The 25,284-nt window shown below is 36.7% G+C and overlaps 3 protein-coding genes across 4 annotated transcripts; 1 reads left to right on the top strand and 2 right to left on the bottom strand.

The window, feature by feature from the left end:
* The first annotated feature begins 535 nt into the window (after positions 1–535).
* Positions 536–1,873, top strand: mrpl14 (mitochondrial ribosomal protein L14). Its single transcript, XM_026257923.1, has 3 exons — positions 536–640; positions 836–900; positions 1,350–1,873. The coding sequence occupies exons 2-3, from the start codon at positions 842–844 to the stop codon at positions 1,714–1,716; spliced, it is 426 nt and encodes a 141-aa protein (XP_026113708.1). The 5' UTR covers positions 536–640; positions 836–841; the 3' UTR covers positions 1,717–1,873.
* A 494-nt stretch (positions 1,874–2,367) lies between these two features.
* Positions 2,368–12,123, bottom strand: LOC113092341 (calpain-1 catalytic subunit-like). 2 transcript variants are annotated; one of them, XM_026257921.1, is made up of 22 exons: positions 11,981–12,123; positions 10,433–10,685; positions 9,472–9,541; positions 8,645–8,763; positions 8,065–8,198; positions 7,766–7,934; positions 7,504–7,587; positions 7,335–7,420; positions 7,182–7,256; positions 6,289–6,449; positions 5,756–5,925; positions 5,638–5,649; positions 5,261–5,472; positions 4,850–4,889; positions 4,699–4,764; positions 4,532–4,589; positions 4,379–4,443; positions 3,930–3,998; positions 3,734–3,812; positions 3,198–3,311; positions 3,042–3,100; positions 2,368–2,956 (listed from the first exon to the last, which is right to left on the bottom strand). In XM_026257921.1, the coding sequence occupies exons 2-22, from the start codon at positions 10,676–10,678 to the stop codon at positions 2,930–2,932; spliced, it is 2,115 nt and encodes a 704-aa protein (XP_026113706.1). In that variant the 5' UTR covers positions 10,679–10,685; positions 11,981–12,123; the 3' UTR covers positions 2,368–2,929. The 2 variants fall into 2 exon arrangements, with proteins under 2 accessions (XP_026113706.1, XP_026113707.1); XM_026257922.1 differs by lacking the exons at positions 9,472–9,541; positions 10,433–10,685; positions 11,981–12,123 and having other exon boundaries at positions 8,607–8,758.
* Positions 12,124–12,613: 490 nt separating this feature from the next.
* On the bottom strand, positions 12,614–22,531 carry LOC113092354 (calpain-2 catalytic subunit-like). The gene is made up of 21 exons (XM_026257940.1): positions 22,035–22,531; positions 21,768–21,837; positions 20,363–20,481; positions 18,958–19,091; positions 17,987–18,155; positions 17,815–17,898; positions 17,546–17,631; positions 17,336–17,404; positions 17,091–17,251; positions 16,279–16,448; positions 16,158–16,169; positions 15,662–15,873; positions 15,318–15,354; positions 15,175–15,240; positions 15,015–15,072; positions 14,864–14,928; positions 14,691–14,759; positions 14,538–14,616; positions 14,320–14,436; positions 13,930–13,988; positions 12,614–13,839 (listed from the first exon to the last, which is right to left on the bottom strand). Exons 1-21 carry the CDS (start codon positions 22,272–22,274, stop codon positions 13,816–13,818), a joined length of 2,100 nt encoding a protein of 699 aa, XP_026113725.1. The 5' UTR covers positions 22,275–22,531; the 3' UTR covers positions 12,614–13,815.
* Positions 22,532–25,284: the final 2,753 nt, after the last annotated feature.

Below are 25,284 nucleotides of genomic sequence, written 5' to 3'. Positions count from 1 at the left end.
TAAACAAGCCATTCTACTTTCACTTGAAGTTATTTTCAGCTCTTGCAAAAGTCAGTAAGATATATCAGCCTTTTTGATATCACCTAGGCCATACATTGTTGCATTGTGTTATTAACCTTTTAAAAACAAATGATTTGTTATTGCAAGTTGCAATATTTGTGGTATCATTTCAAGTGTCCTCAATTGATATCAAGGCCCATAGCTGTTATATACACTGATCAAATGGATGGGGCCACAAGCCTGCAGAAAACAAACAAAACAAATAAATAACACAAAATAAAGAAAGAAACGCATAACTTGATAAAACAAATACATTTTAAATTCAATTTACTACTTAATACATTTTGGGATGTAAATAATAATTATGCAATGTGGAAATAAATAAATAAAATCAAGTAAAAAAATTAAATTCAGAAAATAGGCCGGGGGTAATACAAAATTAATTAATCACTTTAAACCCCAAATTAATTATATTTAGTTTGAATCAAGTCTCTTGTTAATGCGGTGTATATCCTCCAGCACTGCAGGTGGCACCAATGAGTTCACTCCTATTGAATCAATAGAAGAAAAAGAGCAAACGTCGCTTTGTTATTACGCAGATGTGTGCATGACATTGGTGTGGCGTGAATGATCTGAGCAGGTATTTAATAACGCTTTTTGTTTACACTATATAATATCACTTTACAAGAACATTTTGACCAATGTTAAGAGGTCACCTACGTCTTTTGCTTGCTTTCACCTATAACATGAGTTTTGTCCGTAATATATTCGCTATGAACAGAGACAAAGTTTCTAAAATCGTTGTTATTTTAACTTGTTGCTTGTTTAATGTCAGGTCAGGATGGCCCTTTCGTTGTCCGGAGTGATTTTGCCCAAACTGATGCAGCAGAGGGCTTTCAGGTGAACAATTTCTTCCTTGTTGAGGTTTTCCTTTAGTTTTGAGGTTCACATGGGATAAATATGAGGGAATTGGAATACGTCTTTTTATGGTTCAAGTCTACAAAAATGGTCAAATATAATCATTAATGACTGCAGAAATATATTGGTCAGCAAGTGCGGCCACCCTGGCTTTGATATCTAGTGTGATGCCTAAACTAATAGTTATAAGTAACCACACATGATCATTTAAATGTTTTGCTATGAATATATGATTAGTGGCCCAGTTTCTCAGAATTACTATGATATATATATATAGTGATTATATCAGCACATCATACGTGATGTATGAATAATTTAGAAAACTAATGTAAAATAATTTATTTAAATGGGTTGACTTGTCATGTAGCACTGACAGTTCAATGATCTTTCATGTTCTTAACAAAACCCATCATATTATCATCTGTCTGCAGCATCTCTGCAGCTGTGGCCGCTATTCAGAAGTTAACACGTGTGAGGGTGGTCGACAACAGCGCTCTTGGAAATGCCCATCACCACCGTCCACCAAAAGTCATTCACGTATACACCAAGAATGGAATCGGTAAAGTGGGAGACCGAGTCTTACTGGCCATCAAAGGACAGAAGAAAAAAGCTCTCATAGTGGGTCACAAGATGCCTGGCGCTCGAATGACACCACGCTTCGACTCTAATAACGTGGTTTTGATCGAAGAGAACGGAAACCCCACAGGAACAAGAATTAAAGCTCCGATACCAACACATCTGCGCAAAATGGAGGGGGAATACTCTAAACTGTTAGCCATTGCTCAGAGATTTGTTTAAATTGGTGTTTTTGTATTCTAGGAGGACAAATCCTAAAATATGTCTCCTATGTTTAACTACTTAACTTTGTAAATGTATATAAATCCTTCATGCCATTCAGGAAATTAGCTTTCATGATTACTTGTGGAATAATTTGTAATAAAACATGTGGATGAAACTTTGTAATACTATAATTACTTAAGATTTTGCAGAGAATGGTACATCAACTGGATTAAAGTGTGCCATTTTCCACCATGGGACAAAAAATAAGTAAATGCAACTTTTTTTTTCTCTCACAATTCAGATTAGTTTTAGTTTATGAAACAGCATTTGGACTTTAAATGGTTTCTCAGGACTTGCAATTATGAAAAAGTAAGAATTGTGGGAGAGATAAGAATTCTAAGGTAAAGTTCTAATTACTTTTAAATTTTTTGATTCTGAAGAAAAAACTGAATTGCAAGAAAAAGTCAGAAATTACGTTTGTATCTTGCATATCGGATTTTTTCCCCTCAGACTTGTTCATTTATATATTGCGATTCTGATTTTTTCCCCCACAGAACTGTGAAGTTATATCTTGCAATTTTGTGCAAAAAAAGTCAGAATTATGTGATAATTCCAAATTACTAACATAAACAGGTTTAAAAAATAAATTTCACACAAATCATCATTAAATGCTCCAATATGACTTGTAAGAACATTTCAGGGTTTAGGATTTGTTTTCAGAACATATGAAACAAAACAAGTTTTAGCATAACCGCAGAGTTTATTCTGAAGCTCTGTTTATAGGAAATCAATGACTATCTACACAATTACACATTGTGCATCTAAAGCTTTTTTCATAGGATGCATAAGTTCACCTTATTGGAGAACATACAGTGCTGTTCTTTATTTTTTCCCCCATGGCACAATTTATAGACAGCCTTTTGAAATAAAGCTCGGTCTTCTGTTCGGGCAATACACAAAACAAACCCTCGCTTGATATTTATCCCATGCACATGATGTTTCTCAGTCATTACAGCAGCGGTGAGTGGAGGTCTTCTTTCTTGTGTTTCACACTAGAAGGGTTTTCTTTGTAGTGTAACTGCAATATGTAATACTGAGAGAAAAATAAATCCTTTAAAACCTAGTCGCGCTGTATTCTAATGAGGTTATAGTGGTATGGTTGCACCAGGAGTTCAGCATTGAGGCACTTTCCAGCAGGTTCTTGAGTTGGACGCTCATGAAATAGACTACCTCAACCACACATGGTCATGAAGAGCCACTGCACAGCAAAAGACAATGAGAGATTAGTGTTTTGCAGATGGTTTGTTTTAACATTTGACTTCAATGAAATCAAGCCAGAGCACCTCAGATAGGTTCATCTCAGCCGTTCCTGTTCCATCCATGTCCAACTGCTGAAAGGTCCCTACAAGGAAGTTCAAGACCATGAAAACCAAGCTGGGATAAAGCATTTTGGGTATATTTAAGAAAATATATGACGTGATACAAAAAGAAAAACCTACTGAACATAGTTTCCAGTTTGATCAAGCAGCAGACGAAGTTATCAAAATCGATGACCTCGTTCTCAGCGTATCTGGCTACAAGAATCTGGTTGAGTCTGTTATTGAGCTTAAAGCCTGTGAGGAAAGTGTACAAGAGACTAACTTATACATATATACATCATTTAAAAATGTGGGGTTGAAATAATTTTTTTGTAATGAAATGTATAATATGTGTTATGCTCACTATTAGGATACAGTAAAAACAGTAATATTGTGATACTGATAACTTTTAAGTGTAATTTGTTCCTGTGATGGCAAAGCTGAATCTTTTTAAGGATTTTTTTGATGTATAGAACAGTATTTATTTGAAATATAAATATTTTGTGATATTATAAATGCCTTTACTGTCACATTTTGAACAATTTATTGCATCTTTGTAGATAAAAAATAAGAAATTATATTAAAATCCTGAATCGTGACAAACATTTATGAACAGTAAATGATCTCAATTCATTCAAGTTTCTGCCCCCTTTTAATGAAATGAATGTCTCTTTTACCTGCTGATTCTACAGCCATACGCATCTCATAAGAACTCATAGTTCCTGATTGATCAATATCAAACTCTCTGAAGATCCCCTGAGTGAAAGAAAAAAAAAGCATGAAATATTTATTTTGAACACTATACTAAAGGAGCTATGAACATTTCATAGTGTGTGAAATCAGTAAAAAAAAAGGTTGACCCAAGACACTCACCAGCAACTTCCTTACTTTGTTCCAGAGGATCTGGAACTCTACTAAACCCAACCGCGCACTACCATCTTTCTGATGAACGGAGTCAAGAGTAAAAACAGATACTGGTTGTCTGATCACAACAAATCAGATGTTACTTATCACAGAAAAGAATTTGGCGAGGCAATATACCCGAATAAATGCTTCTTATTAACATATCCTGCACAAATATTCACTGTCATCTGCATTTAAAGCCAATAAACATAGCCTCTGAGTTTTCAGGATTCTTCTTTGAAACATCTATAATTTCTGAAATTCAGACTTCCTCCGTACTTGCATTAATGTAAAGAGGGCTGTTGCTTGTTTTTACCAACTCAAGAACGAGTCAAAATGATTTTCCATAGTGATCGAGAGAATGACAGAGATGCTGTAAATAGACCTTAACTTGTATTTAACCCCAGAGTGAAGGATACATCCAAGAGGTTTACCATAGTTCTGCAGGACTCCATGCTGAAGCCATCTGTCTTTAGATCCTTGTCTAAGAGCGAAACCGTTCATTCAAATCTGATAAACAGGTCCATTTTGACTGTGTTGACCGCAAGTGTGGGCAAAATAGCATTACTCACGTTTGGAAACTACTCTGTTGAGAATAGTTCTGAGTTCACGGACAGATATCTCCATATCCTAAAACAAGAGGGAAAAAAAGTTCAAAAGTTAAAATTTAAATGCTATGTTCTGACATCAGCAGACCTAAAATAGAAAAACAGGGTTTTACATGTATGTATTTATTCACCTCTCCAGCCAGCTGGGCAAACAAGGACTTGAAAGAGTCATCAATATCATCCTCTGTAATCTCTGCCTACGAAAAACCCCAAAGGAGCCACGTTTATTAAAAAGGCGAAAATATATGGCATTTGTTTTCTAATTTGGATCCAAAATCTTACCTCATCCTCCAGGTCAGCTGATATCTCGTCATCCAACTCCCTTTGATGAAAAAAGGAAAAGTTGTGAGAGAATCAAATGTACTAATCCTAATTTCATTCCAAATCGAATTTTCTTTTTTCAAGGCAACACAATAGGAAATATGACACAAGAAAATAACTGCATCATCTAAGTAGTGCATATGACACTATATAGTTACATAAAGTACATTTAGTACATTATACTAAAATCATATTAAAACATAAAAAATGATGATCATTTGTATGTACTGTAATAGACTGTATTGCATTTATGAATGTATGAAATCTCTGTCCACTCTCAGTGGAAAAATTAGACAGAAATAACACGAGGGGAGTAAACAATGACTACATTTAAATTATTGGGTTCTATTTCAAAAATGAACACACACTCACTCCGTCTCTGACTGCTTTTCGGTGAAGACTCGTAGGACGAAATCAGCCTCCTGGCTGGGTTCGAAGGTGGAGGGGACGATGATGTATTCACCGGGAGGCAGGCGGAGACGAGTGCTCACCTCCCGCAGGTTGATGAAGGTCTCAGAGCGGGCAGACGATGAGTGGTTTAGGAAGAAGTCCTTTTTGAGGTGAACGTTCTGACAGCCAGCATACTGCAGACAAGATGGAAATGGTCCACAAAATGATCCCACTTTGAATAATCTAGAGGATAATTCAACCTTCTGTTTTAAAAATAAATGATCAGTTTATGGAAGTATACATGCCTTTAAAGATGTAGGCAAACCTATAAAACAAAGAAATTGTTGAAGTGTTCATACCTCTTCAGGAATCTGCAAGGAGGAGAAAAGAAGAAAAAGAAAGGAAACAATTATGAATTTTTTCCTTTCTAAAACAAAGTTATCTATCAACTCAATTTGAACCTATTTTGCTCTTCACCTCGTAGATAGCAAAGCCGATGGTGTGCATGTCCTGTCCGTGGTGGCGGTACCGTCTGCGGTCTTTCTGCATTAAAGCCACCAGGAAACTGCAGGCCACTTCTTCATCCTCTGGGTCATCGTCTTCCTCCAGCAATGTGATCTTATACTGTGGATTGATCCAGAATGTGTCTGCCAAATAGAACAGGAACACACACCCGTCAAAAGTTCAAATCCCAGATGATGCTGGCAGCTGAGCTTGATTTATTCATGATTAATTGTTTCATCTTGCTTGTGATTTGATGCTTTATGCATTACTGTTCAAAAGTTTGTGCTAAGATAAGTAATATTTTTTACTTAATAAGAAATGTATCTTTTATTCAGCAATAGTGCATTCAATTGATTAAAAGTGACAGACAATATTTTTATAATGCTACAAAAGATTTCTTGCTCAAATGAATACTGTTCTTTTGAACTTTAAATTTGTCAAACAATCATAGGAAAAAAAAGTGGCACTAATCAACACATCAGGGTCGATCGCTGGATGTTACTCACTGGGGTTGTTTCGGCAGCCTCCCGCGGTACTGCCTCTCCGCCAGGCACCGTGAAACTTGATGGTGTTCCAGTGGCTCAGGTCATCATCACTCAGAGTATCAGGGGTCAGATTACAAATCTCCAGCCTGGAGAACTGCCGCAAAAATTCACTGAACGACATCCTGGTGACAAAGGGAAGTGTTTATCCATGCTGTGAGCGTACACAATGCGTTTTTGGTCTACTGATGTGTCAGATTTATAGAAATAGCTCACCCAAAGATACAAGTTTTCTAAAAATGTACTCACCTGCATGACATCCAGTAAATATAGATGAGTTTGTTTCTTCATCAAAACTTGCTCAACAATGGATCCTCTGCTGTGAATGGGTGCCGTCAGAATTAGAGGCCAAACAGCTGATACACATTTCACAACAATCCACACGACTCGAAAAGTTGCATATTTGTAAGAAACAATTCCATCACTAAGGCATTTCAACTTTAAATCAATGCTTATGGCCAATATATAAGTCCAGAATCTACAATAATGCATACTCCAGTGAATAAGTTGATCCCCTGCTGTCCACTCCTCTCAAAAAAATCCAACCACATATTTGTTTAGATCTGTTCTGGACTGTTTTTGCTTGTAAACAGTGCTTGATCTGTGCATATTTCTCTCCTGATTCAGACAAGACAATTTCTTTTAATCAGCTGTTTGGACTCTCAGTCTGACGGCACCCATTTACTGCAGAGGATCCACTGGTGAGCAGGTGATGTATGGTTAAATTTCTCCAAATCTGTTCTGATGAAGAAACATACATATCTACACCTTGGATAACCTGAGGGTGAGTACATTTTCAGCAAAGTTTAAATTTTGGGTGAACTATTCCTTAAATCTGTATTGCTGATAAAGCTCACCAGAACTCTCCATCCTCCATTTGTAAGTGCAGGTCGTCCTTCTCAGATGGATCAATTTCATCCCATTCAGGGGAGCTGGAGAGGAAACATACACAGTCTTCTTACTCAGTGACTTGGGCTCAACTAAATAAGAATTTCTGTGTTATTTCTTACTTGTCGCTCCAGGCCCCCGTCCATTCGACCTGACCCCATGGGTTACGGATGCGGATTAGCCTTTCTGTATTACCCCTAAATTCCACCTGTCAAAGAGAGATTGCACACATGAAGGCAGACAAAATTAAACTCAAATGTGCTTACGAGGAACATATACTGAGAGCATCACCTGTTTGAGAGCCGTCACTGAGTAAGCATGACCCTTAACCAGCTTCTTGAACGTCACAGACTCCATATCAAAGGCACTGGTGATCTGATACACAATCAGAAATAAAATATTAACCTAAATCTAAATTGAGATAAATAAATGTTTCTAAAGAGATGTCCAATTACCTATATTATTAGTGTTTTGTAAATCCATGCAATCACAACTGACATTAAACATGATTAAATTTTGTGGTAAATGAAGTATAATAAATTCAAGTTCTCACATCAATAGAGCAGCCCAGCAGGGAGCCTCTCTCCAGGGCTTTCCTGATGATTCGGTACAGGTCTCTCGGAGCCTTCCGGAGCTCGTACATCTCTGAAACACCTCCGGTGAAATCCTCAAAACCCTCAGTAGTGGATCCTCCAGAGAGAGCCTCATAGGAGCCATTTAGCCTGGCACAAAAAAAAAACAGTAAGGAGAATCTTTATTAAACAAGAAAGAGACTCTCCACTTTTGAAAATGATTCTTGTTTAGTAAGAACAGATTTTGCTGGCCTTCACCAAAATGTCTATCAGGACATACTTAGCATAGGCTTTTTCAACCAAGGCAGTCCAGAACTCATTTCCCTCTGCTGAATGGACAAACATGAGCTCTCCGTCTCTCACCGGGAGCCGGTCATCAATCACGATGTCGACCCACTCACCAAACTGCCAGAACTGCACAACAGAAAAAAAGCAACTGTAATGAACCTAACATACAAATGACAGACAGTGATAAGTATGGAGAAAAGCCTGAGAGGGCTCCATATTGAAGATGCGCCCACATTTAAAGTTGCAAATTTTGGTAAAACACAGTCATTTCAATACAATCTGGAATTTCGTTTGAGATCTGCCCAACAGAAATCTGCATGATATAATTGACATTAACCATTTTTCTTTATATATAGAATAACACATATAAATTGCCATTTAAAAAGAATGGGGCCAGGAAAACAAATAAAAAATAAAATTTATAACAATGATTTCTTTTAAATTAATTCATATTTCAGCCCAATACATGTTTGTGCCAGTATAAACATTGAAGCATAAATATTCAAATTAAAAACTATTTACTGTATAACTTACAACAAGAACCTTTAGAGCATGCCATTGTGTTTCAGAACCTGAAAGTGGAAGATTCCAGCATAGTCATCCTGAAAGCTCTGGCCTTGAGGGACGACCCTGTGGAGGAGTCTTTCATTAAGAGTCAGCGAGGCTATAGCAGCGAGGAGCCAGCAGTCACCTGACCATGACAAAAAAAAAAAAACAGATGAGGCAAGGAGAAATAAAAACACTTATTTAAATAGCTGTAACACCAAAATCCCTGAATACAATTGTTTAATCAATATTGTCTTTAAATAAGACACAGGAGTGGAACTACCACTCTACAACCAGCAGGGGGACTCAGAGAAAGGGGTGGGGTTTATTTTCTCTGTGAGGCCTGTGTGAACCCAATCTGGTTTACATCCCACTCAGATCTTCACCTCAGAGCAGAGGAATTTTCCACAGCCTCAAAACCTTAAGGGGCCAGCGGCAAGCTGAACATACACTCCCATTGTTGGCTCTAATAAACAAGAGTTTTCAATTGGTCACTATATAATTCATGTGTGCAGATATTTGTCTTGTACTGTATTTGATAGTTTTAAACTAGCTTATGTAAAGGATTACAAACATGTACTGTACTATGGTGGATTTTTTTTTTATATAAAAACTAGAAAAATCTGACATGCACACTGATAGAGAAAAGTTGGCGCCATCACAAACATGCACTGACTCAAGGTCAGCGGGAAGTGGATGAGTCACATGCAGACACGCCTCAGGTCAGTTATATGAGCTGTTCTTTCTGTGGTGAGTCATGCTCTGAGTTTTACAGCGTTTGAATCATTTGGAGGGGATTCCAAATGCTTCGAAACTATGCATACTCTGGCTTTTGAACAACCAGAAAACTTACCCAGAGCTCCTTGACAGATGTCTGTCCGAGAGGCTCCACCCACAATGAACTGAGGATCATCACAGAGCTCCTGCAGAAAGAGAGCGATCAGAGGAGCTGAGACTGGAATCAGGCAACCCAGAGATGTTTGTTTCATTAAAACAAGACTTTATAAGATCAGTTCACAGCCAAAAATGAAAAAGCATCTTCGTTTTTTAACAAACAAAAAAGTTATGTTTTTTTTTATTAAATAAATTTATTTATATATATGTGTGTGTGTGTATTTTTATAAACCCACACATACATCCTATACATATACATGTATGTCCATATAGTTTTTATACATTTTTGTTTCAGTTTTCATTTTAGTTATTTTAATACATCAAGGTTAAAAGAAATTATGCTTTGGCAACTAGTCGAAATAAAATAAGTTTAAGCTATTTTATTTCAAGTAACACTTTATTTATGATTTGATTTTGAGTTTTAGATTTAGCTAACCATGATAACCCTGGTGTTGAAAATAAGATATTTTCACGTATTATGTAAAAAAATAACAGGCTTTGGAATGAATGACATGAATGTAATTACTGCCGCCACTCCTATGTTGCCAGAGAACAAACTCATATCCTGTAAAGAATGAACAATTAATCAGAATGAAGCCACCTTACATGAATCATGTGTGCTCTGACTAAGTGTGTCTACAGAAATGTTATAATCCTTGTGTATGTGAATTTATAATAGTGACAGCTGCAATAGAGAGAAGGGAGGGGTCAGTGTGGCTATAAACCGCAAGGATTGGGTGGGTCATGTGACACTGAAGACTGAAGCAATGGCTGCCTGCTGAAAAAAATCTGCTTTGCCATCACAGAAATTAATGACAATAAATTAAATTAATTACTGTACTTTTTGATCAAGCAAATGCAGCCTTGTTGAGTATACGAGACTACAAGATAGCATAAAAACTAATTCTTTTTCCCCTCACCGTAGGGCGCATCCACTCCACACCACGGGTTTTAGAGGAATAAGGGGCAAGTTCTTTGAAGCCGAGAGAGGGTGGTTCGGCAGGGAAGCAGGGGTCTTCAAACAGGTAGCCTCCTTCCAAACACTCCTGTTTGAGTGCCTCAAAGTCCTGGTTCTGGAAGTGTAAGGCCTGCTCAAAAGAGCCCACACCTTCTGCCTGTAGCCTGTTAGCACTGATCTGTGCCGAGATTCCTCCATATGTGAACATGCTGGAACTGTGAGATGCAAGACAGTTCTAAACAGCAAAACTGATAGCAAAGGGATTCATACTCAAACACTTTAATCATTTTTGTGCCTTTGTGTGGACACAGACTACATTGCATTGTATTTTTTTTTTCTACAATAAAAAAGACAAAATAACCTAAAAACTCCATAATTGATACTTATATGCAAATTATGCACACTAGCTTTCAAAAGATCATACACTCTCAAAAAATAAAAAATAAAAATACAGAGCTATCTCTGGGGTTAAAAAATCTTTGTACCCTATTTACCCCTAAATAGTACACATTGCTATCTTTAAGGTACATATTAGCACTTTAAAAGTACATATAAGTACCTACTGATATTAGTCCCTATTGAAAGAGTAATGCCCTTTGTAATTTACACTAAGGTTTATGGGATATCATCACCAGTTTCCAAAAAAAAAAAAAAAAAAAAAAGAAAAAGGCTGAGGGCATCAGTTAGAATTACTTTAAAGTAAATTATGCATACTATATCAATAAGTTAAAAAAATGTAAACCGAGCAGAAGGTCTGGTGTTAAATGCTGTCTTTGATAACTGCAATGAATGATGTTCTGTGGCTCTGCTCAGTTAAATATTCAGATTTTTAGACTCATTATCTGCTCTAAAATAATCTCACTCAATTTTTTGATATAGATATTGGCAGCGCATGGCTAATAATTTTATATTTAGACTATCACAGCACTTGCATCATATTTCTATTATCGCTCTGTATCAATGACTGACTGTGCTGCTGGCATCAAAGCTCAATAACAGACTGAGGGCCTCCTATTCATTTCAACACAAATCACACTCAGTGTGAACCTGCATTGTATATAGATAAATGTACAAACACTATTAACACATAGAAAAGTCCACCACAGGGCCGTTTTAAAACCTTAATCTTTATATTTAACATTTTATATAAACTTGTAGTGCGACTTATAAAGCATATGGTTGTTCTGTACATTATTTAATTTCTAAAGTGTATGGCATGCCAAGCATTTTGTCGTATCATTGTCTTAGTAACGTTAACTCATTATTTCCACTTTCGTAAATCACTGCGGTTCATTTAATTATCAATATCAACTTAGCTGTAATTTTTAGCGATGCTACTCTAGCCTAAAACGTTTTCAAGATTCAATATGTGCATAACATGCATATCTGACACTAAATAAAGTGTTCAATGCGACAGACTACAGTAGGCCGACGGAGATCAACAACACGGACAGAACAGGACTAAATAAATCTCGACAAGATTCAGAAATATAAGAACCGTTAAACTTGCCTTGCAGCTGCGGTCCTGACAGTCTCTTCTGTGAGATATATACAGTAATATTTTCCCGAAAGATACGCAATACACTGTTAGAGCTTCAGTGCGCGTGTGTGTGTGAGTCTAAAGGAGGCGGGGCGATAAACACTATAACAGACAAGTGCACTTGTCACGTCAAGTAGCCTACTGTACTTTACAAATAACGGGTCCGAGTTATGGTGGATTTGAAGAAAAAGGTATATAAATATGTAAATACTCTATTTACATAATACATTACAGCATTTAGTACCTACTACTTTCATACAGTATTTTCAACATGATTTTAAATATTTTAATACATAATAATAATTAAAAAAAATAATACAATTTTCAAATTGGTCAGAATGGGCTTAATAGACGCGAAAAGAGTCGCGTTAAAATAATATTTCTGTACAGCGACAAATAGTCATTATTTATCGTTTTAGCGTAGATTGCTTCATGATTATGTGTTTAAAATTAATTTATATATGATGGTACAGGCTGATGATGCAAGAGTCGCCAAAAAAAAAAAATAATAAAAAAAATAGATAGACAGTTAAAATTACTGACAGAAATTCTCCTTAAAGGTCGACATCCTTGAAACCCAATGAATAACGTGAACACTGGAAATAATGTTACAGATAATAAAGGATTTTATTTGTTTCTCTACAGCAACAAGGCTGTATATTTTAGGCATTTATAAATTTCAAATGGTTTACAGTAAAAACTAGAGATGAATTTACACAAAGAATACCAGTGCTTGCAAGACAGCAAAGAAAAGTAAACTTGGTTTTAGGCTTGAAATATTACATTTCATTAAAAAAGCATAAAACAAACAAAAAACAACAACAAATCGACAACTGGCAAAAAAGTTTAAATGGATTCTGTGCAATGAAGCAAAAAGACAGTTTTGTGGCTCAACTCCACTGATTAGCAATAACAAATCATACTTCTCTGCTGTTATAATGTGGCGACAATTCCTACAATATATCCCATTCAAACTTCAATAGAAAACACAACAACATGAAAGCAGAAAATCTTACTTTGTCAAGCGATCTCATCAGGAATGTAATTTTACTCACATTATATATAAAAAATGTGAGTGGTGCTTGCTCACAAAACCAAGATGCTAGATTAATTGCCAGAGCATTGCTATGTGGTTGCTTACTGGCCAAAAGTTTGATTTGATAATCTGGTCCCTATCCACCTTATTTTTCAGTGCGGAAGTACGCCAATGGGCAAGACTTCCGGTTCATTAGCCGCTATAGGGAAATAACGAGAAGAATAACAACGTGCAGTAAACAGTAAAACTGTTTGCATTATAAACCAGTGTGCAAATAATAAAGATAATACGTTACATTATATGGTAAGACACACCAGCAAAACAAGCTGTTTTGTACAGCTAAAAATAGCTGGATGCGGATGAGACTGGAAGCTAAACCCATAGAATTTACAAATCGTTGTGCCACTCTTACAGGAATAAAAAGGTGGATGTGTTACTTTGATTGCTATTTAACTCTATATGACCAGGTAAAAAAAATAAGTCCGATCATTAAAGTAATTGCACAATTGTCATCAACGAGCCACACAATTTGGAGCAGCAAAAAATCAAAACAAGTATGCCTTGCAAGCACTGCAGTAAGAGGAAAGTGCATTAAGAATGAAACAACAGGCAACTGTGCTCGTATCTTTGAAGCAAAGTACAATTAACACATTTACAAATTCTAGGATGTCCACTATACTAATGAAGCATTTATGACCAATTTATGATGGTCTTCTGTGTAAGTTAACTAGCACAATAAAAATCCTATTCATAATAATCCTCTGGGCCTTTAAATCATAGCAAACGTCAGCCACTGAAAGAAAGAAAAAGAACCATTTAAAACACTTGGACACAAAATGGTTAAACATTAAGGCACACTATTAGACTGCAAGACATTCAATACCTGGAAGAAGTCCAACTCAATGAACCCACTGTTGTCTACGTCAATCCTTCTGAACACTTCTACAAAAGTTAGAAAAGAAGAATTTGCTTTTAATTGATATAAAAATGTAAAGAAAAATTGATATGTACACCAGAAATAAATTAAATCATATTATATAGTACTGTATGTAAGAAAACGTGCATTGCAATGTCATTGAAAGACATTTTTAAATATTCATTAAAAGTTCAAAAAAGTGTAAATTGAGACAATTCAGAAAGTATGTAATTAAGTGATCAACAATCCGGTCAGCAAACCTCATATTCTTCATACCCATACATTTACAAAAATTTTTAATTAAACATCATTGAATCCTAAATTTTCAACCATTGAGAAAAAATGAACTGTTCTTACTGAACATCATCTCCAGGCGCATCACACAGGACACAAAGTTATCAAAGTCGATCTTCATGTCTGCATCTCCATAGCGTGCAGCCAGACTCTGATGAATGCAGTCATTCAGAGAGAACCCTGTGCAACCATTACAAAGAAATCAAGTTCACTTGCCGCTCCTTCACTAAAAACTCCTTTTAAAACAAAACGTTCAACTGAAGGTCAAAGATTCAGCGTACCGGTTTCCTTTAAAGCCATTCGCATCTCTGGTGTACTCATACAGCCGGACCCATCCATGTCATTCTTCTTATAAATGACCTAAAAACACAAGGATTTTATCCCGAGACAAGGTTTGTAAGTAGCATTTTTGACTTTCTATGCCACAAACTTACCAGATACTTTTGAATTTTCTTCCAAAGAGTGGCAAACTCAGCTAACCCTAGTTTACCATTGCCACTTTCCTGCAACAGAGTTAAGTCAAACTGCTTATGACGTATGAAATTTAACAGAAATGTATCTTTGGACATCTTAAACAACTGCCTGTTGGACTGTCTGTAAAGGATACATCCATGAGGTTCACCATGACCCTACATGTGTCCAAACTGAAACCATCTGTCTTAATATCCGTTCCTGTACGGAGAAGACAAATTGTTTACCAAGCATCTTTATGAATAAGATCTTTTAAATAAATATTCATGTATAAAGACAAGACTTGCTTTTTGAGACTATTTTGTTGAAAATTGTTCTCAGTTCAGTGGCAGAGATCTCCATGTCCTTGAGGCAAGAGCAAACATTATTAATGTTTTATGTTTAATGAGGTCTAACATGTTTTTCAAGGTAATTCATTAACATTATGCAAGGGCTAAAATAACTCACATCTCCTGCAAGTTTAGTAAACAGTCCCCTAAAGCCAGCATCAACCTCATCTTCAGACACAGTCTCCTGAGGAGTCAGAAAAGAGGTTTCTTGATGATATTCACATTAATAAAGTCAAAGGTAGCATTTCAAGAGAGACTTACATCTTCTATGTTGGCCTCTATAGGGTCATCACATTGTCTAGAAGAAATAAGAGACACAGACTCTATCACATACAGACAGAAATTTCACAGCAACCATTTTCTTTAAATAATATAAACATTATATACAGGAAATAATTTGCATAAATAAGGAAATAAACAGATTGGGGATAATTTCTTTCTGACCACAGAATTATAAAATAATAAAAAAAACTAACTAAATTTCTTGACAGGTTTCTTAAGACCACTAGTAATAAAGAGGGCTTTGGTTGATCATATACCGAAGACATTACAAGTAACTTGAACATGGTCTTATCAAGGGCTTATTGAAAGTTTTCAGTCCTTACTGCATCTCAGACTGCTTCTCGGAGAACACACGCACACAGAAGTCTCCATTCTTGTGCGGTTCGAATGTGGAAGGGACGATGAGATATTCTCCAGGAGGAAGTTTGAAGCGGGTGCTGACTTCTCTAAGGTTGATGAAGGTCTCAGATCGAGCTTTCTGAGCGTGGCTCAGGAAATAATTCTTATCCAGGTGAACGTCCTTTTGTCCATGGAACTGCAATGAGGTGATCAAGAACCAGAGGAAGAATAAGCTAGATTTTTACATTTTCTGAAAAAAAACAATGTGAGTGGTGTTCGCTGGAGGAAAAGTCAGCACTACTAGGGTTTTACAGGTGGTTTCCAGGCAGTGGCTAGGTGGTTTTGAACTGTTTCACTGTTGATTTTATTGACTAGTATTTTTAGCTAAATATGTTTCAAATGCTTCGTTATTACAATTTATGTTAATTCTCCACATGTCAATTTTCAGAAATCATTTTCAAGTCATTCCATTGTGCTCACCTGAGGAGGAACCTAGAATGAAAAAAAAAAAGAATATTTGTATAAGCAACACCCTTCACAGGTTATGTCAATACATTTACAACCAAAGATAAATGAAATACTGGTATCTCATCAACCCCACCTCGTAGATGGCGTAGCCGATGGTGTGCATGTCCTCTCCAGACTTCCTCAGCTTACGTCGGTTCTTCTGAATCAAGCCAATCAGCACACTGCAGCCCACTTCATCATCATCAGGATCATCATCTTCCTCATCCAATTTGATCTTAAACTGAGGATTCATCCAGAAGGTGTCTATGGAAGACAAATGACATGTTACAGTGTCCTAGGTCGCATATTTCACACGGATTCCCCATATGCTACTGTAAAAAAAGTTTTTTTTTAAAATGTTTTTTGAAATTAAACATTAAATGTTTGTCTCTTATGTTAAAAAATACAATAAAATCTAAATTACACTAAAAACACGAATATTTATATATTAAATATAGTAAAACCAATTTAAACTATTTAAAATAACACTTTTCTATTTGAATATATATTAAAATGTAATTTATTTTATGTGGTGCAAAACTAAAGTTTACATTGCTACTGAAACTAGAATTGAATTTTTTTGTTTGTTTCATTCCATATATATATATATAAATTAATCTATAATATATAGTATTATATTATATCATTATTATTGTTATCAATTATATTATATTTATTTCTATTTATTATATAATTAAAAAAAAACTTGCCAAGTGAACTGCGTTATGCTAACTGAGACTAGTCATAGCAGTTGCATATTGTTGCTCTTTTGTTGATTTTGACCTTTGTAAGTCGCTTCGGATAAAAGTGTCTGCTAAATGAGTGAATGTAAATGTACCGATAGATAGTCCCTCTCTAAACTCATGTCAAACTTGAGCAGATGCACAGAAGTATAAACATGCTTACATGGGTGGTTCCTGCATCCACCGGCCGTAGAGCCTCGTCTCCAGGTGCCATCGAATTTACATGTACTCCAATGTTTGACGGAGTCAGATGTCAGCGTGTCTGGGGTCAGAGTGCAGATCTCTAGGCGGGAATACTGCTTCACAAATTCTGAGAATGACATCCTACACAAGAGCAAACAGGTAGTGAATAACTTTGCCAAGAAGAGTTTCAGTGATGCAGTTATATGTTTTTTCACTGAATTTTACCAGAACTCTCCATCTTCTGACTTCAAGTTCTCACGTTCAGACGGATCGACGGCATTCCATTCAGAAGAGCTAAAATACACAGATATAATTAAGCAATAAGGTCAGGCTATATTATAGTGTAGAGCACTACAACAACGTCATTACAAGCTTATGAAACTGCAAAATGTAAATCTTAATAAATGAGTATTGTTAAAAAATTTTGGGTCTCACTTGTCACTCCAGGCCCCCGTCCATTCCACCTGACCCCAAGGATTACGAACTCTAACCAGCTTCTCCTTTCGGCCTCGATAATTAACCTGACAAGAGCATGGATAGATTATAGATATAAATGTTAACACATTAAATGCTACTTTCAGTGTAAGTCTCCTTTAACCAAGGCAAATGCACAGGAAAACATTTGAACTTAGTCTAATCCAAGGCATTATCTGAACAGTAATGCCAAAGGAGCCAAGAAAATGTAAGACATTTAGATGACTAACCTCAATTGCTCCAGTTAGAGAGTAGGCATGTCCTTTCACAAGCTTTTGATTAGTGATGGCCTCTGAGTCTGCGGCACTGGTGATCTGTATAAAATGAGCATTATTTTACTGCATATTCTCTGAAGGGATTTTCCTTTTTTGGGCGTCTGTATGTGTGCTAAAGAGCTCATACATCTATGGAGCATCCCAACAGAGCTCCAGATTCCAGGGCCTTCCGGATGATTTGGAACATGTTGGATGGGGCGCTTTTCAACTCGTACATTTCTGCGATCCCACCGGTGAAATCCTCAAAGCCTTCTGTGGTAGAACCTCCAGACAGAGCTTCATAACATCCATTCACTCTGAACGAGAGAACGGTGTCACTCAGAGGGAAAGTGTGCGAAAAGAGATACACAGACTACCAAGTATTGTCTCTTAAACAAGTATTTTATCAATGAAGTTACTAAAAATGACCCAAGGGCAACATTTGTGTGCTGATTGTGCATGACTTATTAGTGATTACACTGCAAAGACATAACACACACACACACACACACACACACATATACACACATAGGATTAAAGGCAAAAGAATCAGCAATAAAAAGTAAGTAAATAAACAAATAGATCTAGATAGATAGATAGATAGATAGATAGATAGATAGATAGATAGATAGATAGATAGATAGATAGATAGATAGATAGATAGATAGATAGATAGATAGATTTTCCTCATCACAAATTGTACCATTTTGGACAATTTATATTTGCTATAAATTCACAATATAATATTATAAGAACCATAAAAAGAACTTACCTTTGCCATCACAGGAATACATTTCTTTTTTCGTTTTTGTATATAAAAACATATAACACTCATTTTAACTTGTAATATTATGTTCAAAAATTATTGTTTTTTACTGTATTTTTGATCAAATAAATGCATTAGACTTCACTCAAAAACATAAAAAAAATGTCTCAAAACTTATTTTAATAATTTCAATTGAATTAATTTTTATAATTTCAATTGAATTAATTTTTATTCATGAATAATTTTAATTTTATAGACTACTTTTAAAATGTAAGCTAGACAGCAATTGTGGTTGTTAAGATGCAAGACAAACACATCCCAAGCTCAACAAAAGGGGATGTTATATGACTCACTTAGCATAGGCCTTCTCCAGCAGGGCGCTCCAGAACTCTGAGCCTGTGGCGGAATGAACAAACAGCAGTTCTCCATCTCGAGTGGGCAATCGATCATCCACCACCACATCCACCCATTCCCCATACTGCCACAACTGCAACCATCAAAACAAATGTACTTAAATTAGGGAGGACTCAGCAGATGAGACTTAGAATACAGCCACATAAACACATGATTGTGCAGCATCTTCACCGGTCATCTGGAAATGATATAATTTCAATTTTTCCTTTCTCTCTGGAGTGTTTACAAGCTCTTGGTGCACAAAGAATAAATGTAAAGTTGCAAAGACTAAAGACTCAATTCCAAAGATATATTCTTTATAAAAGTTAAGATTCGTCCACGCCCTCCTAAAACATCTCGTTCTAACATGCCCCCACATGTCTACTTCACTATGTGGGAAAATTTGCATAATGCCACCCAAAGGTTCACGTAAAAAGGGTTTTCTCTATTTTAAGACGCTGTGTGTTTCAATTTGTGACAGCCTGGCGCTTCTGACTCACGGTATTAAGTAGATTCACATTTGTAAAGGATTTGCTACTGATGATTCAAATGCTAATTTTGAGTAGTGTAGAGTAGCGCTTGTTGTTTTTCGTTTCTCTGATCCCAGGTGCAGACATGGTTTTTTGTTTACAGGTGCGATATGCAATGCAACGCAATGCATAAAAAGACATTAGATACAACAACTGCCTCATTTGTAATGGGTTTTATTCTTTTTTTTCCTGTCATGCCGGTGTTCTGACCAGGACACGCCATAAAAGTACATTTTAGAGGGCGTAACATTTCAGTCAGATGCTTGAAATATTTGGGCAATCACAACGCACTTGATAGCTGGCCAATCAGAATACACCTCACTTTTCAGACTGATGAGCTTTGTAAAAAAACTAAGCAATTCAGAAGGCGGGGCATAGAGGAGAAACAATAATAATGTAATAAGAATGAAAATAATGTGTTTTTTAGCAGCATCACATGACCCCTTTAAATGCTTAAATATCAGACGCATAGCAAAATGTAGGATTTAAAAATACAGTAAGGCTGAGCTCATAGAGGAACTGAGCAGGGCCTGCACTTCCTCAGGGATTAATGCTGTCCGTCTATTGATCAGTTTGACTTCCTGTCCTGGCAAAAACATTCCACCATGAGCCATAAAATCAAGCCATTGTGACTCTCTGGTTAAAAAGGGATAACATTTATTTAATCTTTATCTGTCGAACTTCCTAGAAAACAGCTAGAACAACTCCCAATCAACCTCCTAGCAAGGCTTCATTCCTTAAAACATTATCTCTCTGCAAACACCCCGATTGTTCAACATTTTTCTCTTCACAAGCTGTCCAAGTGCAACATAACTTTCATATCTACTTTGTTTACCTGAAAGTGGAAAATTCCAGCATAGTCTTGCCCAAAGCCCTGGTTGGATGGAACCACACGAGCCAAAACCTCTTCATTGAGGGTTAGGGAAGCAATGGCTGCTAGGAGCCAGCAATCACCTGCAGAAAGGAAACTCTTGTGGTTGTGGAAATTTGATACATTTGAACAGATTTACTTTGATATTTTACCAAAGCAGAGATATGAATTTCGTGTTTGTGGTGAACTATCCCTTTAAGACAATTTTCGACATTCTCAGTTGCAAATACTGAGATTCAATCCTCTAGCGGTTTGTTTGTAGGCCTTCACTGTTTGTCCTGCCCCCAAAATCCTTTGCATTCCACGATCTTTACAAAGAAAACTTTTCTTCCACAACATGTCAGCTGATCAGTCTCCAGAACAAGCTAAAAAAATGTTTCCTTTTCAGTTGGATGATTCACCTTTCATCTTTCATACAGCTATGACAATTTGTTCCTGATCATACTATGATGTGCAACAACACTGAAAGTGTTACTATAGTAACAGGCTGGCTTGATATATTGTGGTTTCCTCCACCAGTATCATAACTCTTCTAGCACTATTTCCGATTATAAAAGAATGAAGTTGAACTGAGAATACATTTAATTTAATTTCATGCAATAATTTATACCTCTTTGGAGTGTTTAGCGAGGCTACAAATATTGCATGATTGAAATTAAATCTATGCACATGAAGAGACATCAAACTGACTAAATAAAAAAATATATTAAATAAAAAATAATAAAACCTTAACTTAAATAAATAAATACAAAATAATGTTTTGTTAAAAAAATGAATACGGAAGCAAGTACACAAAAATAAGTAACAGAGTAAAATCTACAAAAAAAAAAAAAGTCAACAAAATGTTAACACAGAGTAAGATTTTAATATACTAAGCATACTTTTGAGCAAGGGGTTACATGAATCATTCTCTGTGTTGTGCAATGGTGCATATCACACCCCACTTCATGGGGATTTCTCCATCAGGCTCAACAGATGCATTACATGTAAAACAAACACACGAGCTGAAAACAGCAGTGGCTAGTATTTTTCCCAAAATATGCACAAAGCTTCTCTGATGTGTGAGAAACTAACTACTGGGTCTCCTTTAGTAGTAACAATTACACAGCATTATGAGAGCGTGCAAACTTGCTTATTAAAGGGGAACATAATACTCAAAGACATTGGGTGTGCTTCATAAAATTTTTCCACTTGTTTAGAGGGGATTTCCCAATAAAGTTAAAAAGAATAAGAACGATTCCAAGAGAGCTTCATAAAATGCAAGACATATTTGGTCAATCTCACGTGCTTTTGTCATTTCACATAATGGACATCTTGTGGACTCTTAAATCTGTTAGAACTGCACATACCACAGGCGGCTTTTACTTACCCAAACCTCCTTGGCAAATATCTGTTCTTGTAGCCCCTCCAACAATAAACTCCGGACTGGAGGTCAGTTCCTGCAGAAATGGTAAAAATCACTGACATGAAGATTTTTTCTGTTGTTGCCTGTTTGCCATTAACATTTTCAAGTGATGAGTCATTACTAAGAAATTAATGTTTCATGCCACAGATAGATAGATAGACAGATAGAATTCAGTTACATGATACATTATTTTGGCAAAACTACATTTATGTTGCTTTCTCAGGAACTCACCCCAGGTCTTTTCCACACAACGCCTCTGGTTTTTGGCGATCGTGGCCCGAGTTCGTTGAAGCCCAGAGACTCGGGAGCGGCTGGGAAGGTTGCATCGCAGAACAGCTGGCCACGGCTCAGACACTCACTTCTCAGACTCTCAAAGTTCTGGTTCAGGTACTTCACCGCATTTGCGTTCGTCCCGAAGCCAGCGGCCGCCTCGGCTCTCTTCTTGGCGAGTGTGGATGCCACGCCGGACATTTTCGAACTTTTTTTGCCCTGTGCTACTTTGCAGCTGTAAAGTGTGACAGTGAAAAAAATTCTACGCTTACGCCTTAACCCACTCCTCCTTCTAGGACAGGCGTGGTCCAAAGCCTGTGATGTCTGGGCAGTCCACAAACACGCACAGAACGCGCGTTCTATGTTCTTTTAGCGTTTAAAAACAGCTGGATGCAGCAGCAGCGCAGCGGAAAAGAAGCAGCACGCAGAGTTTTTTTTTTCCAAAGCTGAGCTTCACTTTCTTGCAACAGGAAGCGTTTCTAGTATTGCGTTTGCACTTTTTCGTCTCAGACCGCCTTGATGGCGAAAATAACTTCAACTAGGTTAACTTCAACTGGCTTGGTCAAGTTGGGTGGTTGTATATGGGTTTTGATCACTTTTTTTTTTTTTTATCTGGTCAGGCATGGTTAGTTTTTTTCGGTGGGGATGGTCAATAGCCTTTTATTACTGGCGCATACTTTGATATGTTTTCAAAAACATGTTATGGATATAAACAGTACCTTCCGTTCAGAATCGTTCACAAGCTGCAGTGAAATTGTTTTGTTTCCAGCAGTGGGTTGTAATATCCACCTCATCCAGTTATAAAGCATCCAGGACTGGGAGTGATTGATTTGTCCTTACAAACGCAACTGGTGCCTTCGTGTGTGTGTGTGCGTCTCAGTTATAGACTGTATGGCCTTCTGAAAACTTTTATACAGTAGCCTATTAACATTATTACTGGTGCAGTGTCTTATTGGTGTGTCGAAAATACTAAAATACACCGTAGCTATTTCTTTTGTGAGCGTTAGCTATAGGATAACGGTTCAATTCTAAAACAATTTCAACTCAAATTAATATGTAATGTTTTCGTATTTATTTATTTGGTGAGTCGCCACTTAAGCCAGAAAATGTAAAGTCAACCAGACGTTTTCGCATAATCGTGCCTTCTATTACATATTTTTCATCGGCTATATTCTGCACATTCATAGTTCTTCAAAACTATCCGGTTCATCGCGAAGCTGCAGAGAGATCTATTTTCATGATGGACTGCTGCTGCCCTCTAGTGTTTTGAACACAACACATAAACTAGGAGTTGAAGACGTCCTTTTTCTTTTCTTTTCTTTTCTTTTCTTTTCTTTTCTTTTCTTTTCTTTTTCTTTTCTTTTCTTCTGTGTAACAATTTCATAATAGTACATATGTTATATCATTGTACTTAAAAAACAGTGAGAGGAAGTGGAGTCGTTCCTTCTACAATAGTTTAAAGTTGTATAATAGTGTTGCATAAAAATTTAAATAAGGTGTGTGTGTGTGTATTAATGTTGTCAAATTATTAATCGCATCCAAAATACAAGTTTTGTTTATATAATATATGAGTGTGTACTGTGTATAGCCTATTTATTATGTATACAAACAATGTATATATTTTAGAAAAAAATTGATGTTTATAAACGTATGTATATATATAATATATGATAATATTCATAGCCTATATATATATACACACACACACACACACACATGTAAATGTTTTATTTGTGTTTATATAAACATAAAAAATAAACACAGATACATATGTATTTTGGATGCAATTAATCTTTTTTAATGCTGTCTTTTGTTTCTGCAGTTGAAATACAGGTCTATAAAGTTATATCACATAAGTTACTTGATTCAAGTCTTTTTCTGTTTCCCATATTTTTTCCACTAATTTCGAAGCTTGTCCAGCAGAGGGAAGTAAGTGTCAAGCAAACACACTCAAACTCTGAGGCCTACAGTTATTAGTCGTTACCGGAGAGATGTGTCTGAAGCAGTCTGATTTCAGTTCGGTGCGGTAAAATATAGGCTATTGATAACTCTTCTTTACATGGATCACTTTTCTCAGATATCACTCTGTAGCCTTCGGAGTTAAATTACAACGCTTTAACCAACAATGTCTACATGACTGTTTTTTTTTTTTACTTTTAGTTTTCTTTTCTCTTCGCTGGATTGGATTCATCAATCAATTATGAACATTCAGCCGCAAACATGAGGTGCGAGTGGTCGCTAGCGCGGATTGGAGAATGGAGGAAGTTTTTTTTTTTTTTTGAGCAACAGGGAGTGCCCCCTCTGGGAGTTGGTGCCCTAGGCAGATTGAGTCAGTTCGGGAGTTCGGAGCGGGATCGCGAATCATTTGAGTCAGTAATGGGGATCGCAAATCATTTGAATCAGTTCGGGAGTTCGGAGCAGCTTCGCGGATCATTTGAATCAATTCGAGAGTTCGGAGCGGGATCGCGAATCATTTGAGTCAGTTTGGGGATCGCAAATCATTTGAATCAGTTCGGGAGTTCGGAGCAGCTTCGCGGATCATTTGAATCAATTCGAGAGTTCGGAGCGGGATCGCGAATCATTTGAGTTAGTTATGGGGATCGCGAATCATTTGAGTCAGTTCGGAAGTTTCGTAGCGGGTTCGCGAATCATTTGAGTCAGGGATCGCAAATCATTTGAATCAGTTCGGGAGTTCGGAGCAGCTTCGCGGATCATTTGAATCAATTCGAGAGTTCGGAGCGGGATCGCGAATCATTTGAGTCAGTTTGGGGATCGCAAATCATTTGAATCAGTTCGGGAGTTCGGAGCAGCTTCGCGGATCATTTGAATCAATTCGAGAGTTCGGAGCGGGATCGCGAATCATTTGAGTTAGTTATGGGGATCGCGAATCATTTGAGTATGTTCGGGAGTTCGGAGCGGCTTCGCGGATCATTTGAATCAATTTCGAGATTTCGAAGCGGGTTCGCTAATCATTTGAATCAGTTCGGGAGTTCGTAGCGGGTTTGCGTTGGGGATCGCAAATAATTTGAATCAGTTCGGGAGTTCGGAGCGGGATCACAAATCACGAAAGATTTGCGCTTGTAAATTTTCAAATTGGCCATAACCTTTAATTCTTTGGCAATAACCTTTAAAACAACTGGGATGGCAAGGCTACCCCGGTAGATCCGCCCCTGTATATATAGACGGTTTCAACGGCATCAACATAAACAAA

Source organism: Carassius auratus, unplaced genomic scaffold (assembly GCF_003368295.1).
Source record: "Carassius auratus strain Wakin unplaced genomic scaffold, ASM336829v1 scaf_tig00214573, whole genome shotgun sequence".
In the NCBI taxonomy this organism is placed as follows: Eukaryota; Metazoa; Chordata; class Actinopteri; order Cypriniformes; family Cyprinidae; genus Carassius; species Carassius auratus.
This window is presented reverse-complemented; position numbering and strand designations above follow the sequence as displayed.

Coding starts and splice junctions, on each gene's coding strand:
- mrpl14 (XM_026257923.1), top strand. CDS start 842: ATGGCCCTTTCGTTGTCCGGAGTGATTTTGCCCAAACTGATGCAGCAG. Junction 901..1,349: donor ATGCAGCAGAGGGCTTTCAG/GTGAACAATTTC, acceptor ATCTGTCTGCAG/CATCTCTGCAGCTGTGGCCG.
- LOC113092341 (XM_026257921.1), bottom strand. CDS start 10,678: ATGTTCACATATGGAGGAATCTCGGCACAGATCAGTGCTAACAGGCTA. Junction 7,588..7,765: donor TGCTGGGCTGCTCTATTGAT/GTGAGAACTTGA, acceptor ATTGTGTATCAG/ATCACCAGTGCCTTTGATAT. Junction 3,312..3,733: donor TATGGCTGTAGAATCAGCAG/GTAAAAGAGACA, acceptor CTTTCCTCACAG/GCTTTAAGCTCAATAACAGA.
- LOC113092354 (XM_026257940.1), bottom strand. CDS start 22,274: ATGTCCGGCGTGGCATCCACACTCGCCAAGAAGAGAGCCGAGGCGGCC. Junction 18,156..18,957: donor CTGGAGAAGGCCTATGCTAA/GTGAGTCATATA, acceptor TCTCTCGTTCAG/AGTGAATGGATGTTATGAAG. Junction 17,632..17,814: donor CTCTAACTGGAGCAATTGAG/GTTAGTCATCTA, acceptor TGCTCTTGTCAG/GTTAATTATCGAGGCCGAAA.